Genomic DNA, 14,023 nt, shown 5'->3' on the forward strand with positions numbered 1-14,023 from the left:
TCTACATTTCAGCTGATGAACTAAAACTCTTTTCTTCCCAGGCTCTGAAACAAATGTTGAGAAAATTCCAACCAGTCCTCCACAAATCACACCATTTTGGCCTACAGAAATGGAAATGCCAAATCATTTGGGGAAAGCCATTAGTACAGAATGTCATCCAACACTTGGAATGCAAGTGATGCGGGATTTTTATATACTCATGCATGTCTTTGCACCTCGTCCAACCATACACAAGCCTGTAAGTGCACATACGTGAGTATGCGACCGTTGTGATTTCAAGCGCAAACTGGGAACTGCTCAGATTCGATTCATGTTCAGAGGTCTCGTGTAGGTAACGTCACTGTTGAATGCTATACAAGCCAATCTTTCCATACTTTCAAACTTGCCAATCAGAGAACTGGTAACAATTGTTTTCCCGGTTAATACAGATAATAAATGAAGATCTCATGGAGATAGGATGGTGGGTTTGTGCTCTCCCATAGTCCTTCTGATTCTAGCTAACACAATTGTGAGATACGCTTACCTTATCATCTTCATCCTCATCTTCATCCAAGCCCATAAGCTCCTGAAAAAGCAGATGTCCAAATTACAAAACATTATACTTATTTTTCAGTAACAGGCAACGTTCAAAAAGCTTACGATACTCCCACAACGTTTCATTACACAGTTGTCTCCCACTTCTATTGCAAGTCATCAAAAAAACCCACCCCTTTCACCTTTCAGGAATAACGTTTTGTATTCAAGGACACTTCTTTTTTTTTGTGATATCCTGAACAAAGCATGCAATACCCTATACAAATTTTAAGTCTAAATAAAGCATTAGTGGCTGTGTCCAGTAGTTTGAAGGCAACAGGCTTTCAAATTCATTGCCAACTTTTACTGTCTGTAAACAGCTTTGTTCTTAGTCTGACAAATGAACCAGCCGGTATGTCAAGGCTGAGGACTCTGTACTCAACTTGTTCCAGCCTCACTGTTACAATGACTACTCCCTCCCTTTAGGGCCATTACTGGAACACTAGACTTTAGAAAATACATTAGTATGAACATAATCAATCACATGAATCACAGTCAGATCTCTATGCAGCATTATCTCCTCCCTTTAACTTCTATGCTGACAGGTAGGGGAGAAAACAAAAGATTTGCCTAAGCCTTGAAGTTAGGAGCACTTGGTTTTCCATTCAGGTATTTAATAAGCTGAGCCTTTAACAGAGTCCTCCAAGTTTTTCTTAGTTATTTAATAGGTACATTTGAATCAGTGTACTATGAGTACATGCAAACATGCAAAGAATGTGAAGAATCACAACAAAAGATGTTTTGGGTTTGGAAGTTTTGGGGAGTTGGGGTTGTTTTGTTTGGTTTTTTCCTTCCCCCCTGCCCCCCAAGAAGAGCAGTTGCATCTAGTATGCAGAAGGTACTGAGAGCTCAGATACTCAGATTTACTCTTCGGCTCTCTGGAATATCCTGAGCATCTGAATTAACACTGATCACGGTTTACGTTTCTATAGAAGTTCCCATCTGTAAATCATAAACTATTTTATCAATATTCACGAATTTAGCCTCCTAGCAACTGGATCATGCATACAAGGTTAATACTGTTATCCCCATTTTACAGCACAGAAATCAGAGAGAATTTGAGGTCTACTTTTGCAAAGACTGATGCTCACATTCTTCTATATACCTGAAATGTGCATGCTGGCACACAAAAACCAAAGGCATTGCACATGCAGCCAAGGTCTGAAGCAGCAAGAAATAAATAAATGACTGTGTAAAAAGCATCAGTATTTTGCAGAAAACCCTTTTTCATCTGCAGGACAGATGCGACTAGGGGTAACACCTGATTGTCTATTTTTGACCTACAGATGGTTAGAATCATAGACACACATAAAAAAGAAATCAGGTAATATTAAAGGCACTTTGACTACTTGTTCCATATGACCTCAATCCTGCGAAGCACTTAGGCAGATGTGTAACTTTGCTTGTGCAAAACGCACCCCTGAATTTCACAGCATCACATTGCTCGCAGGGTGCGTGTGACAGGAAAAGGGCCAACTTCCTGATGGACCTTTCTTCAGTATTACTACAATTAACCTGCATTTTCAGATACAGCCTTTTTGTAGCATCCACTTGAATGATGTACTGCTCAGTTTTGCTGACTTATGAGAGACTCTCCTCACTTGAACATGTAACAAACTCACCATAGGATGAATGATGGGTGCTGGAAGGCATCCTCTGTCTATTTTTTCCCTAGGTAAGTTATTATTTTATATCACTTCTTGTATTAAAAATAAAACCACCTGTTTGCCTGGGATTCTCTCACATGGGAAGTTCTCATTTTCTTGATGAAATAAAGTAGTCACTGAAGACACACAATATCTTTCTACATTATTCTGCACTTGGCTGAAATTGGAGAAAAGCATTGCTTTTAGCATTGGTCTTCAAGTCTATGCCACGGTCTGGATAACAAAACTTTCCCTATGCTCTAAAAATCTTTCTGCTTGGGAATGGATGAAAACTGAACTAGAAGCAACTTTTCTCACTAAAAATAACAAATCAGATATTCGTCTTTTAAATTCTAGGATATTAGTTCTTTGTATAAAATCCAAGTGATTCATTTGGGTAAAGTTGCTCTACGTGGGTACAAATGTCAATCATCTTTTTATCAAAAGTTAGAAAGGAGCTATAATTTGGCCGGTACTTCATTACTGTACTTGTTACACATTTAAAAACAGAATATTATGGACACTCATGAATTTACTCTCATTTCTAACTGTAATTACCATTGTTATGTAAGTAAAGACAGTGGTCAACATCAAATAGCATTTCATACCCCAACAGTAGCACTTTGCCACACATGTTGTAATTATTTTTGTATTTAAATCTTTTTTTCCTCCAAGATCAAGTTAAAAAAATAGAGGCTAAATTACTGGGGAAAAAAGCATTTGCCATTTAAAAGTGAGGGGTGGGGAGGAGGAATAAGGGCTTCTTATAGTCTCAGATGACAGGACAAGGTTTAAAAATTTCCCTTTCAGCTTCTGTTGACTTTCCTCTTCCGTGAATCATGAATGATGAATCAGTGTGATGCACAGTGTAAGAGCAGTAAGGGCACAGGTTTTAGGAACTTGTTGCGTTGTAAGTCTTTCTTAATTCAACTTAGTTAAAAATGTCTGTAGTTATTTAGTAAGTGAAATCCCCCTCCTACACACTCTCGTCATCTTCTAATACTCTGAATGGTTTATTGCTTCAATTGAATCACGAAAATTGAGAAGGTTGAGGTTTCTTTGAAATAAAAAAGCCGTTTAGCTACACAACTAGCTTAATACCATTAAAACGCATGACATTTTGCTCAAGGGCAAATTCAAGCTGGGGCTACCAGAAATGTTACTGCCACTTTACTTGCCTGGGCATCTTGGGTGTTGTTGACCTTCCCTGTTGTGACGAGGGAGAAGTTGTATGCAAAGAGCACCAGCAGAGCCAGGGGCACCATGTACAGTTCCACGCTCCAGACGGTGACCACAAATACCTGGGAGAAATAAAGCAGCAGAAGGGAATACATACAAGTGTTTAAAGAGAAAGACATATAAGAAAGCCTTTCAGTCATTATCTCTATGTACATTCATCCTTGAATCTCCATTAACCTCATTCGTATTATTATTTTGGCAAAGAATATCTGCTCGCAAAGCACACTCTCTTTTTATTCTGTTTGAATCCATTAGGCTGCCATTTGTTAGCTTCTCCGTCCCCGTTTCTGGTGAAGTACAAGGCCACGAATATAAGGTTAGACCAAAGGCTTTATTCACTCCTTCCTGGGACCTCCTCAGGCCTGAAAGCCCTTTGTCCTTACTGCTCCTGCGTAACAGCCCCACTTACAGAAGTAAACCTGCTCCACTTCACCAACCCCTAATTGTCAGCGGGTCTTTCACAGGCTAGAGGAGAGTTTCCTCCTCTTGTGCAACAGGAGCCCTCCAGCTCCCCATCACTCCACAGGGGTTGATCAGCAAATGCATCTTCACCATTAACCCACCTATGTTCTTAGCATAGCAGCAGAAAGGACCATCGCCTTCCAGGAGGCAAGGCTCTAAGTTGCATATGATGCATTACTTTGGAAACAGATCCAGTTAAGCCTAGTCTCCATTCCCGTACCCTTACTACTTTTAAGCACAACATATTCTGATTTCACTGGTTGCTTGGAGTCCCTCTGCCCAGAAATGGTATGAGTTTGTGCGTTTGGAGCGGTATCTGACAAAATCCACTAATAGCAAAACCAGAAGACAAATTTTGAAGTTCTGTTCTTCTAATTGGATCAGCAAAACATGTAACTTAAATGATGGGGATTTAAAAAGCACTTATGATTTTTAACTGCAATCCTATCTTACAAGTACCAATGATACCTGAACTGACTCCAATCTTGGAGTGGCTGGCAATGCAAAGTTAATAAACTGAATCCAGAACTGCCATAAAATGCATGTTGTGATCCCATTTCCTTTTCTACTCTTACATAGTGTTTCCAGAAGAACTGCCTAATGCTGGTAGTAACTTGAAGCTATTTTAAAGAATCTCCTTTAAAGACAAGGCACACACACATTTATCTGATTTTTCTTCCTCCAAAGGAACCTGGAATGATCAGAAACAAAACCCATGGTTTTAGAATAATACAGGTAAGTGAAAATGAGTCAGATCTAGTTAATGTATCTCAAACTGCAATGAAGGGAAAACTATGGGTGATCAGAAAGCTAAATCTCTACCTCCCTTCATCCTTGGCCCATCAGACACCACATACAAAAGCAACACTGGCACTTGCAGAATGGGATATTTATGGCGATGTATTTTGCGTTATGGACCTGGAAGTCTAACCACGCTGTACCAAAGCAGCAATTCCCACTCTATTCGGTGGGATGAGAATTTATACCCTTGCAAAACAGCAGCTGTAAGTTTTAAACAAAAAGGCTTGTCTGACATCAGACAAATGGCCAGCTAGTATCTACCAGGGGCCAAACATAAACCAAGAAACAATGACCGTATACGTAACCCTGCCCAAACAGCAGTTGCACTTTCTAGAGTGAACCTAATTTTATGTTAGCTGTTGCTATGCAAGGAATTAGACTGCCATCCTGTTCTTGGTGTTTGTAGGCCAGTAAAACAATCATTGAGATATATTAATTTACAAAATGGGCTGACATCCACACAATATATCCCCATACTATTGCTTTGCAGCATAGGAACATAGAAGAGAATTTGGGTTTGATTTTACTATGTTGAAAAGCAGGATCACAAAGAAAAAAAAAAATAGAAGTGATAATGATTCTAACAGCCACATTTCCTATGCAAGCAAAGCAACAGAAGCACAAGAATCCTGGCCAAGAAGGCATGGTACTTGATCTGTCTTACAGGAGTCTTGCATGGCTTTAGTTAATAAGACTTCAAAAACTGTGATATTCCAAGCTAAAGAGTCTTTCATAAATTAAAAGTTCTAACCTGAACAAGTTTTTCTGAAGCTGTTCCAACTCTCTTGGATGAATCTCTACTTGTTTTGTAAAACAAAGTGAAGGTGATACCAGCTCCTGTCCTACCTCAAATGCCACTCTGAAGAGCAAGGACCAGTTATTGTACTCATCTATATATCTATCTGTCTCAGGTATATATAGACAGATAAAAATAGGCACACACACATAAACTTACATCTGATCTTTATGTAAACTCCTTCATGGAAATTCGTATTGCCAGGTATTAATTCAAAACATTTGCTTCAGCCTGTTGGAGGAGATTGCATTTACAGCATCCTCCTGGGGTATTAGCAAACTCAGGCTTCTCTTAATGAAGCAAAAATACTCCACCAGCAGTCAGCTAGGCAAAGTCCTACAGAAGTCAATGAAGCTCTTGAAGAACCTCTCTTCATTCATTCAGTTGCAGGACTTGAACCAATTTTAGTACATCTGTCACCATCCTATGTGAACATAACTCTGCTCAGTTGCAAGTATAATACAACCTTGCAATCACAGGTCGTTTAGGCAAGATACAAAATCAAGACCTTGGTGATTTTAGATCCAACAGTACATTTTGTGTATTACTAAGTTTCAGACCTTAAATAAAACTTAAAACTTAATTACAAAATCTCACTGGAGTCTCACTTGATAGCTGAGGCATACTGTTGCTTCCTTTCTAATGCTGACTGATTAATCAGTTGCTGAGTTATAACTCAGATGGCGATGCTTTGATAGAGCTCCCACGTCTCCTTAAGAAGAGTTGCTTTACTGCTATCACCACAGTAGAAGGAACTTTCATTATTGTAACACAACACAGACACAAGACAAATTGATTTAGTTATTCAGAAATTATTTAGCCTCGGAGGTATGGGAAATGATTGCTGGGAACATACAGTACATAATAAAAGTTCAGAGGTTGTTTACAAAACGAATAGAAATATTTCTGCATTCTAACAGCCTTTTGAGTAGCTCTGCAGCATCAGCTTTCAAAGCAGTGCCTAAATAGGCCCATGTCCTATTTTATCAACTCTCATGCAGCTCCCTGGCACTGACTACAGCATCAGCAGCCCTGTGATATGGGTACCACCACTGTCCTCACCGCTCCCCAGATTACAAGGTTCTCAATCATGGATGTTTTTAATTTCTCCCCAGAAAATAAATAAATAAACCTTATGCCTGGGAGAAGCTCCAGCACTATCCTCCCTATATTACTTTCCTAGCAATACCTTTTGCCAAAACTTGAGAATGGTCCAGCCACTGATGTGTACAATAGTTATCACAAGGAACAATATCTTCTCAATTCTTTGTAGTCCCTAGTCTGTCTTCCATCTAATACACAGGCTGGTAAGGGAAATCATTAACAGGTTAAAATCACTTGCTCAATATCACAGAAGTCAGGGACAGAATCCAAGACCCAGTTTCAAATGACCCAATTTTAACAAACCATGCTTTTTTCAATGTTTCACATCATCCTTAGACCAAGTTCTGTCAGACATAATCCATTACATCATTGACACCTTCTTTGCTGGGCATCATACCGTGCATGAGAGAAGTTAAAAGGACCGCAGCCAATTTCTAAAATATAAGTCAAACAAGTGGAAGCTAGCTTTCTGCATTACTTCTTTCAATGCAATTTGAGAGTCTAAAAGCTTATTATAGAACCGAGCAATTTAATCCACAGCATTATAAAACAATGATCAAAATAGAAACAGAAATGGGGTAGACATATCTAGAGAAAAAAAGAGAGCTCTTGAAACTAATATTTAGACTAGAGTTCTACCTAGAAGAGAACAGCAATATCACAGCCTTAGAAAAAGGACCACTTGATTTCAGCTGATTAATGTGTTGCTATTTCAAAGGGCCTAATAACTACAAGTTAAAGCTCTGGAGGTTTGGAAGCCGTTTCATCTGAAAATCATTGAAGAGGGGTCCAACTGTTCCTGTCAAGAAGCATGGAGTTTGAACAACCATGAGAGTGGCCCTTTTGACAGCAGTACAAAAGATGAGAGAAGGCAGTCTCAACTGAAAGTAAAAACAAACCCTTAAGAAACACGTTTCCAATCTGGTTTTTCTGCCCCTCTGGTTCCAATTTAGGATCTGACTATTAAGAACAGATTTTAGACGGGTGTCTACTAAAATATGCCCATAAAACATTTGTCACCAGCAAACCCACAGTCATGGGATAGAACAGTTAAGAGGTTTAGAAACCTAACATTAGATAGGATTTTCTGTGTAATTTCTCTAGACTGTAATTATTTTTTTTTTTTAACTCTAAAAAACAGGCTCTTTTTGACCCAGTAAGTCTTTGAGAAGTAAAAGATGCTGTGTCGTGGGACAGAACAGTTCTTGGAAAACAACAGTGATGGGAGAAGGAAGGAAGGGGATACATTCCGTCAGATGGAAAAAAATAAAAGTGAAAGGAGATTAAACGCATGCAAGGAACCTATGGTAAAAGGTTATTTTCTCAGCCGGTATAGGCTCCAATGCTAATGAAATGCCTCACCAGCAGAGCTGTGAAAAATATTATTCGAAACTCCAAGTTTCAAAACCACACACATTGTAAGTGAACTCTAAACTACTAACAGCTTCATCAAAAGTTGCCTTGCAGTTTACAAACATGGTCCATGCAACTCATGAAGTCAGGGGAAAAACTTGAGCTGGTACTGCTGTGAATGTCCAAGTTATGTTTTGAACTAAACCAAAACACTTGATTTTTATTTGAGACACTAAGACATGCTCCCCTTTATTTATGGGGGAAAGGAATTACATATTTTTAACTTTGGGTTATGTAGCCTCAAGTTGCCATATACACACAAATGAACTCAATAAGAGAGAAGAAATTTCTGCAACTACATATTCAGGCATAAACTTTCAAGCATTTTTTCTAAGCTTTCAGTCCCTCTGCCCCAAACAAAATAGAGAATATTAGCCAGTAACATAAGATACTGGCTCCCCAAAAGGGCATTCGATTCCCTTGGAGGCAATAAGCCTGTCAACAACAAATTATTTCTGACAGATACTCATTCCTGCCCTTAGAAAGGGAGAGTAAAAGAGCAGAGGAGAGAATGAACACACTCATATAGAGCCAGACATTCATGCATATGTGTATATATCTATCTGTATATACAGAGGTGTCTCTTCCAGATATGTGCAATATGGATCCATGAACACAGTGGTGTTGAGACCATGCTAACAGAAATCAGGGTACATGGTGTGAGCTTCGCCTGATATGAGTGCAGTAACAAGGCTTGTGCTCTTGGGCTGGCTTGTGCGTTGGACTAGTGAGAACATTAAAAAAAAGAAGCTTATAACAGTTATGGAAATTAGTCTAATACAGCCCCACCTCAGGGCATGGCAAATAAAGGTTGAAGCAGTCACGTAATGTGTATTTCCCACTAAAGTCCCCCTCTCAAAGATTTTTTTTTCTTTTTTTTTTTAAGAACAGATCCTCTTCCAAAGATGCATTCCAGAATTGCTCTTACTAATACTCTCCTTCCTGCACCCGTATGATGCTCTCTCACCATGTCATGGCCAGCTGAGAGCATTCCTGTGCCACTTCACAGCCACCAAGTTGGAGCTTAAGGAGGGGTCAGTTATGAGCAGAGTTGCTCCCTCATTGCGATGCAATAACAATGAACGTGACAGGAAGAGAAATTATACTTAAATAAACCAGCACTGTCAGAAGAAACCTATTTGCTTTAGATTCAATTTGCTTTTTGTGTCCCCAGCAAAAGAACACAGAGCATCTCAATGGTGGTATGAAACGTGTGCTGTATTATAGAATCACAGAATCACGAAGGTTGGAAAGGACCTTCAAGATCATCAAGTCCAGCCATTAATCCAGCGCCACCATGTCCCCTAAACCATGTCCTGAAGCGCCACATCCACATGTTTTCTGAACGCTTCCAGTGATGGTGACTCCACCACCTCCCTGGGCAGCCTGTTCCAATGCCTGACCACCCTCTCGGTGAAGAAATTTTTCCTAATATCCAATCTAAACCTCCCCTGGTGCAACTTGAGGCCATTTCCTCTCATCCTATCATTAGTTAGTTGGGAGAAGAGACCGACACACTCGTCACCACAACCCCCTTTCAGGTAGTTGTAGAGAGCGATAAGGTGTCCCCTCAGCCTCCTCTTCTCCAGACTGAACAACCCCAGTTCCCTCAGTATTTCTCTCCTTATGAGAGACAATTTCTCATAAGACTTGTGCTCCAGACCCCTCACCAACTTTGTTGCCCTTCTCTGGACACGCTCCAGCACCTCAGCATCCTTCTTGTAGTGAGGGGCCCAAAACTGAACACAGTATTCAAGGTGCGGCCTCACCAGGGCCGAGTACAGGGGCACAATCACTTCCCTACTCCTGCTGGCCACACTATTTCTGACACTGGCCAGGACACTGTTGGCCTTCTTGGCCACCTGGGCACACTGCCGGCTCATATTCAGCCGACTGTCAACCAGCACCCCCAGGTCCCTTTCCGCTGGGCTGCTCTCTAGCTACTCCTCCCCAAGCCTGTAGCATTGCATGGGGTTGTTGTGACAGAAGTGCAGGACCCGGCACTTGGCCTTATTAAACCTCATACAGTTGGCCTCAGCCCATCGATCCAGCCTGTCCAGATCCCTCTGCAGAGCCTTCCTGTCCTCCAGCAGATCAACACTCCCACCCAGCTTGGTGTCATCTACAAACTTACTGAGGGAACACTCGATCCCCTCATCCAGATCATCCATAAAGATATTGAACAAGACCGGCCCCAGAACCGAGCCCTGGGGAACACCACTTGTGACCGGCCGCCAGCCGGATTTAACGCCATTCACCACAACTCTCTGGGCTCGGCCATCCAGCCAGTTCCTCACTCAGCGAAGACTAAACCTGTCCAAGCCACGAGCCACCAGTTTCTCCAGGAGAATGCTGTGGGAGACGTTGTCAAAGGCTTTACTAAAGTCCAGGTAGACAACAGCAATGACCAAAATAAAAAATGACCCGAAGGAATAGAAATCTTTAAATATTTATGCCACATTACAAATTACCTCTGCATTGCTCCACACATCAGTGTACAACTTACTAATTTTTTAAGGGTGTATCACAAGCAAAAAGCTTAGGTCTTCTACACAAGATCTCTGTTGCAAGGGCAAACACAACTGGAATATAAAATCAAAGACAGACACACACACAAAAATTCCACTTAAAAACCCCAAAGCCAAACCAAAATATCAAATTGTGCTCTAAAATAACTCCGTCTGTATAACATGCATGACTACACAGAATTGAGAAGTAGGAAGGGCTATGTTTGTACAATTTGCTATCATGTAGACCTACCCCATTTTTTAATCAGAAGATGCTTTGGGCGAGAGAAAAAAACAGCCACGTTTGCCCAGCTCTGCAGAGGCAGAGCCAGGTCCTGCTGCCATACCCACGTGTCCCAGCCCCTCTTGTCCCAGCTGCAGCTTGCTGAGAACATCTCCCAGGATGAGGTGAAGGGAGGGAGGAAAACATAAGACATCCAACTTGTGCTTGACAATTTACATTAGCTGTGAGGATGCAACGAGGAAAAGGAGCGACACAATAAAGCCTTTGAAGGAAGGAGGCAGGAGGATAGGAACTATACTCGTCAGGGTCACAACTTTAATACCAGTTTCAACATTTAAAAAGAAGAGAAAAGAACCTAATGCCTCCCACTCACAAAAAAATCAGACCCAAACCAACCAACCACCAACCGTAAAGTCCCTGAAGACGATACGAAAAATCTCATACTGTTTAAGTCAATATGTGTTAGGGCCTTTTATATCACTGTCTGATTTAGACTCTTCAGGGGGATCTCATTTTCTTTGCTGCCACTAGAAAGTAGAAACTCATCTGTGTTTTAAATGAAAGCTGTGATTCATGTGCAATCACAGGACTCTAAGAAATGGTGCTTTAAGAAAATCATGTTAGTCTGCAAAAGTCGCAGCGAAATCGGAAGAGTTGACAATATTACAATCTGTTCTCCACTGCCCTCTTGGGACGCTGCTGTTGGTAACTTCATCAGGGGAGGTTGCGATGCTACAACTCAAGGCTGCAAAACGCTTACAAAATGGGCACACTCTGATCCTGAATTACTTTTATCTCATTATCAGGTTTAATGAATTTATTCTTCATTCATAACAATGCCTGGAGTCAGAAAAAGATAAACAAGACAACGATAAAATCAAACCCACTCAAAAGTAAAGGTTTTCCTTTATTTTTATTATTTTGCATACATGAATGAGATTAGCCAGCCGAGGAAATAAAACACTTTAATGAGGGATCGGGGAAGACCCACTTGATTCAAGTTTATTTTACTGAATTTATCACCTGTTAAGTTTATATGTAAGTTAAGATTTATATATTGCATTGAAGCTATTTGGAAACAATCTGTCAAATTGCTCAGTGCAGGTAATTTCCAACAAAAAAAGGACAAAGACACCCCAGACACACACCTTTAAGACACACACATTTAGACCCCAAAGCCTAACAGCCCGCTGCCAAGTCTAACAGGGTGCCTTGATACAGTTTTCTTGTGGCTGCCACTATCTCTTTATCCCAAATCCCGAACGATGTTAATGGAAACAGAACCAACTACAACATCACAAGTTTTGGGTTCTATGCTTTTTAGGCTGCAGACACTGAAGAAATAGCTGTTTGTTAGCATGCTGACTGGTCTAATTTTTCCCTCATGTTTCTATCTAACATATTTTACATTTCCCGTGCCAAGTAAAATACAGTTAAGACCCTCAAGCAATAAAGCTTAAAATTGAAAAACAGGGAAAAAATATTACAACAGTTTTCTATCTTTTGGGGTAATCTGCTGGGAGTGGGTCAGGGGAATAAATCTGCATGTTATTTCTAAAGGGGTAACTATCACAGAAAAAGGCAATGGGAGAAGATCCTAAACCAAAGGGGTGGTGGCACGCAAAAAAAAAAAAAAAATCTATTGTTTTAGATCACAGTTACATTAATTCGTCATTTTTACCTCTAATGTTCGGGTTTGTTTATCAGCAGGGTCATAGTTTTGGAATTACTCTCATACAGAAAGTTATGATCTATTTGCAGGGAAGACAGGCATTATGCAAGTTAAAAGCCTGATCTTATAGTAAATAATTCTTCCAGAAAGTGTCAGAAAAAATATCTGTGCTATTTAAAAGGAGGCAAAAATATAGGTTAATTTTATTTATTCTGGATAAGGTGAACACCTTAAAAGGGTCAGGAAAAAAAATTGTCATTATCTGAGCTGATAAATGTCCACTTACTTTGGAGACGTATTTGTTACCATCGTGAGAAACGTTGGCAGTGAGGGTCAGATGGTGACGTAACTGCACAGCGAGTGAAAAGAGAATTTGATGGAAGTGTTCTTTAATTTTAGGCTACAATTGGTAGCAAATGGGAGGCATAAACGATATGTTTAAACTACTTTAATGACTTCCTCCTTCACATCCATAGTGTACATTTAGAGCTGAATGAGTAAAGGAAAAAGGGCTCTCTAATAAAGCAAGTATGTTTAATTAGACTTAATTCAGTGTTCAGTGGCAGGAGGATTGCATTTAAAGTTACTTCCCTGGCAGTCTCCAGCTATGGCATGTAAAAAAAATAATCAGGTTGCACTAAACCCACATAAATGAGAAATAGCTGCTTGTAAACACTAATGCTGCAGAACTGTCTGGTACCCTCTTTTCCAAAATCTCCAGTCACAAGAAAATGTTTCCAGAGTGAAACAGAGCAAAGAGAGGGGGGAAAAAGACATAAATAAAAAATCTTGGTAAACCCAGGTCACAAAACCAGAAATCTGAAAACACCTATAAAGTACATATAAAGCAGTAAGACAACATCCTTTCAGGCAAAGAATTTCAGATTATTCTCTTTCCCTAAGCTGTACATGCGTTTCCCCACCAAGCCCCATGCCAGAGCCCAGGTCTCCTCATCTACCTGACACCCATTTCCCACAGCCAAGAGGAAAGCAAAAATCATAATTGAGCCCCAGAACTCCCCACGCCCGACACACACACGGGACACTCAGAACAGTGACGGTGATTACACCACACTTAGACAATTTCAGCAGGTTCATAACCTGCAGCGTGACAAAATTGCTGCGTTACAGAACAAATGCACGAAGACGACTGGGAGACTCACAGCAATTACACCCTAAATACGTTACTATTGTAAGCTAGCAACAGCAGCAGCCGCATGAAAAAAAATTCTAAGTATTGATAACATGACTATGTAATAGAGATTTTCCACTAGCAGACCTATAGCATCTTGCTTTCCAAAATAAAGAACAGTCTACAAAAAAAAAGTTGCAAGACTCTTGCAATATCAGGCAGCTGTTCAGGTAAAACTAAAGCCAGAAGATTGTTTATTTTAATAAAGCTATTATATGTGCAGCTCCAAATGAGGAATGGCAGGAGACTAGGGGATGCCTAAACCATCACCACCTGTTTGCCCTGAAAATCAATTAAAGTCACACTATCACAGCAATCCCTTCTTAGCTAATAAAAGTTATACAGCTTCAACGTGCGACTTGAGGTGCTTTGTG

The 14,023-nt window shown here is 40.3% G+C and overlaps 1 protein-coding gene across 3 annotated transcripts in view; it reads right to left on the reverse strand.

The window, feature by feature from the left end:
- Positions 1-14,023, reverse strand: part of MCTP2 (multiple C2 and transmembrane domain containing 2) — a gene marked incomplete at its 3' end in the record, with an annotated part of 103,673 nt that overhangs the window by 17,338 nt on the left and 72,312 nt on the right. For all 3 annotated transcript variants that reach the window (XM_082004918.1, XM_082004920.1, XM_082004919.1), the window contains 2 exons: positions 3,398-3,520; positions 524-565 (listed from right to left, as the gene is read on the reverse strand). In XM_082004918.1, the coding sequence (XP_081861044.1) occupies positions 524-565; positions 3,398-3,520 (165 nt within the window). The remainder of the gene's footprint in view (positions 1-523; positions 566-3,397; positions 3,521-14,023) is intronic.

This window comes from Phaethon aethereus (assembly GCF_964289735.1).
Source record: "Phaethon aethereus genome assembly, chromosome: 12".
NCBI classification, from domain to species: domain Eukaryota; kingdom Metazoa; phylum Chordata; class Aves; order Phaethontiformes; family Phaethontidae; genus Phaethon; species Phaethon aethereus.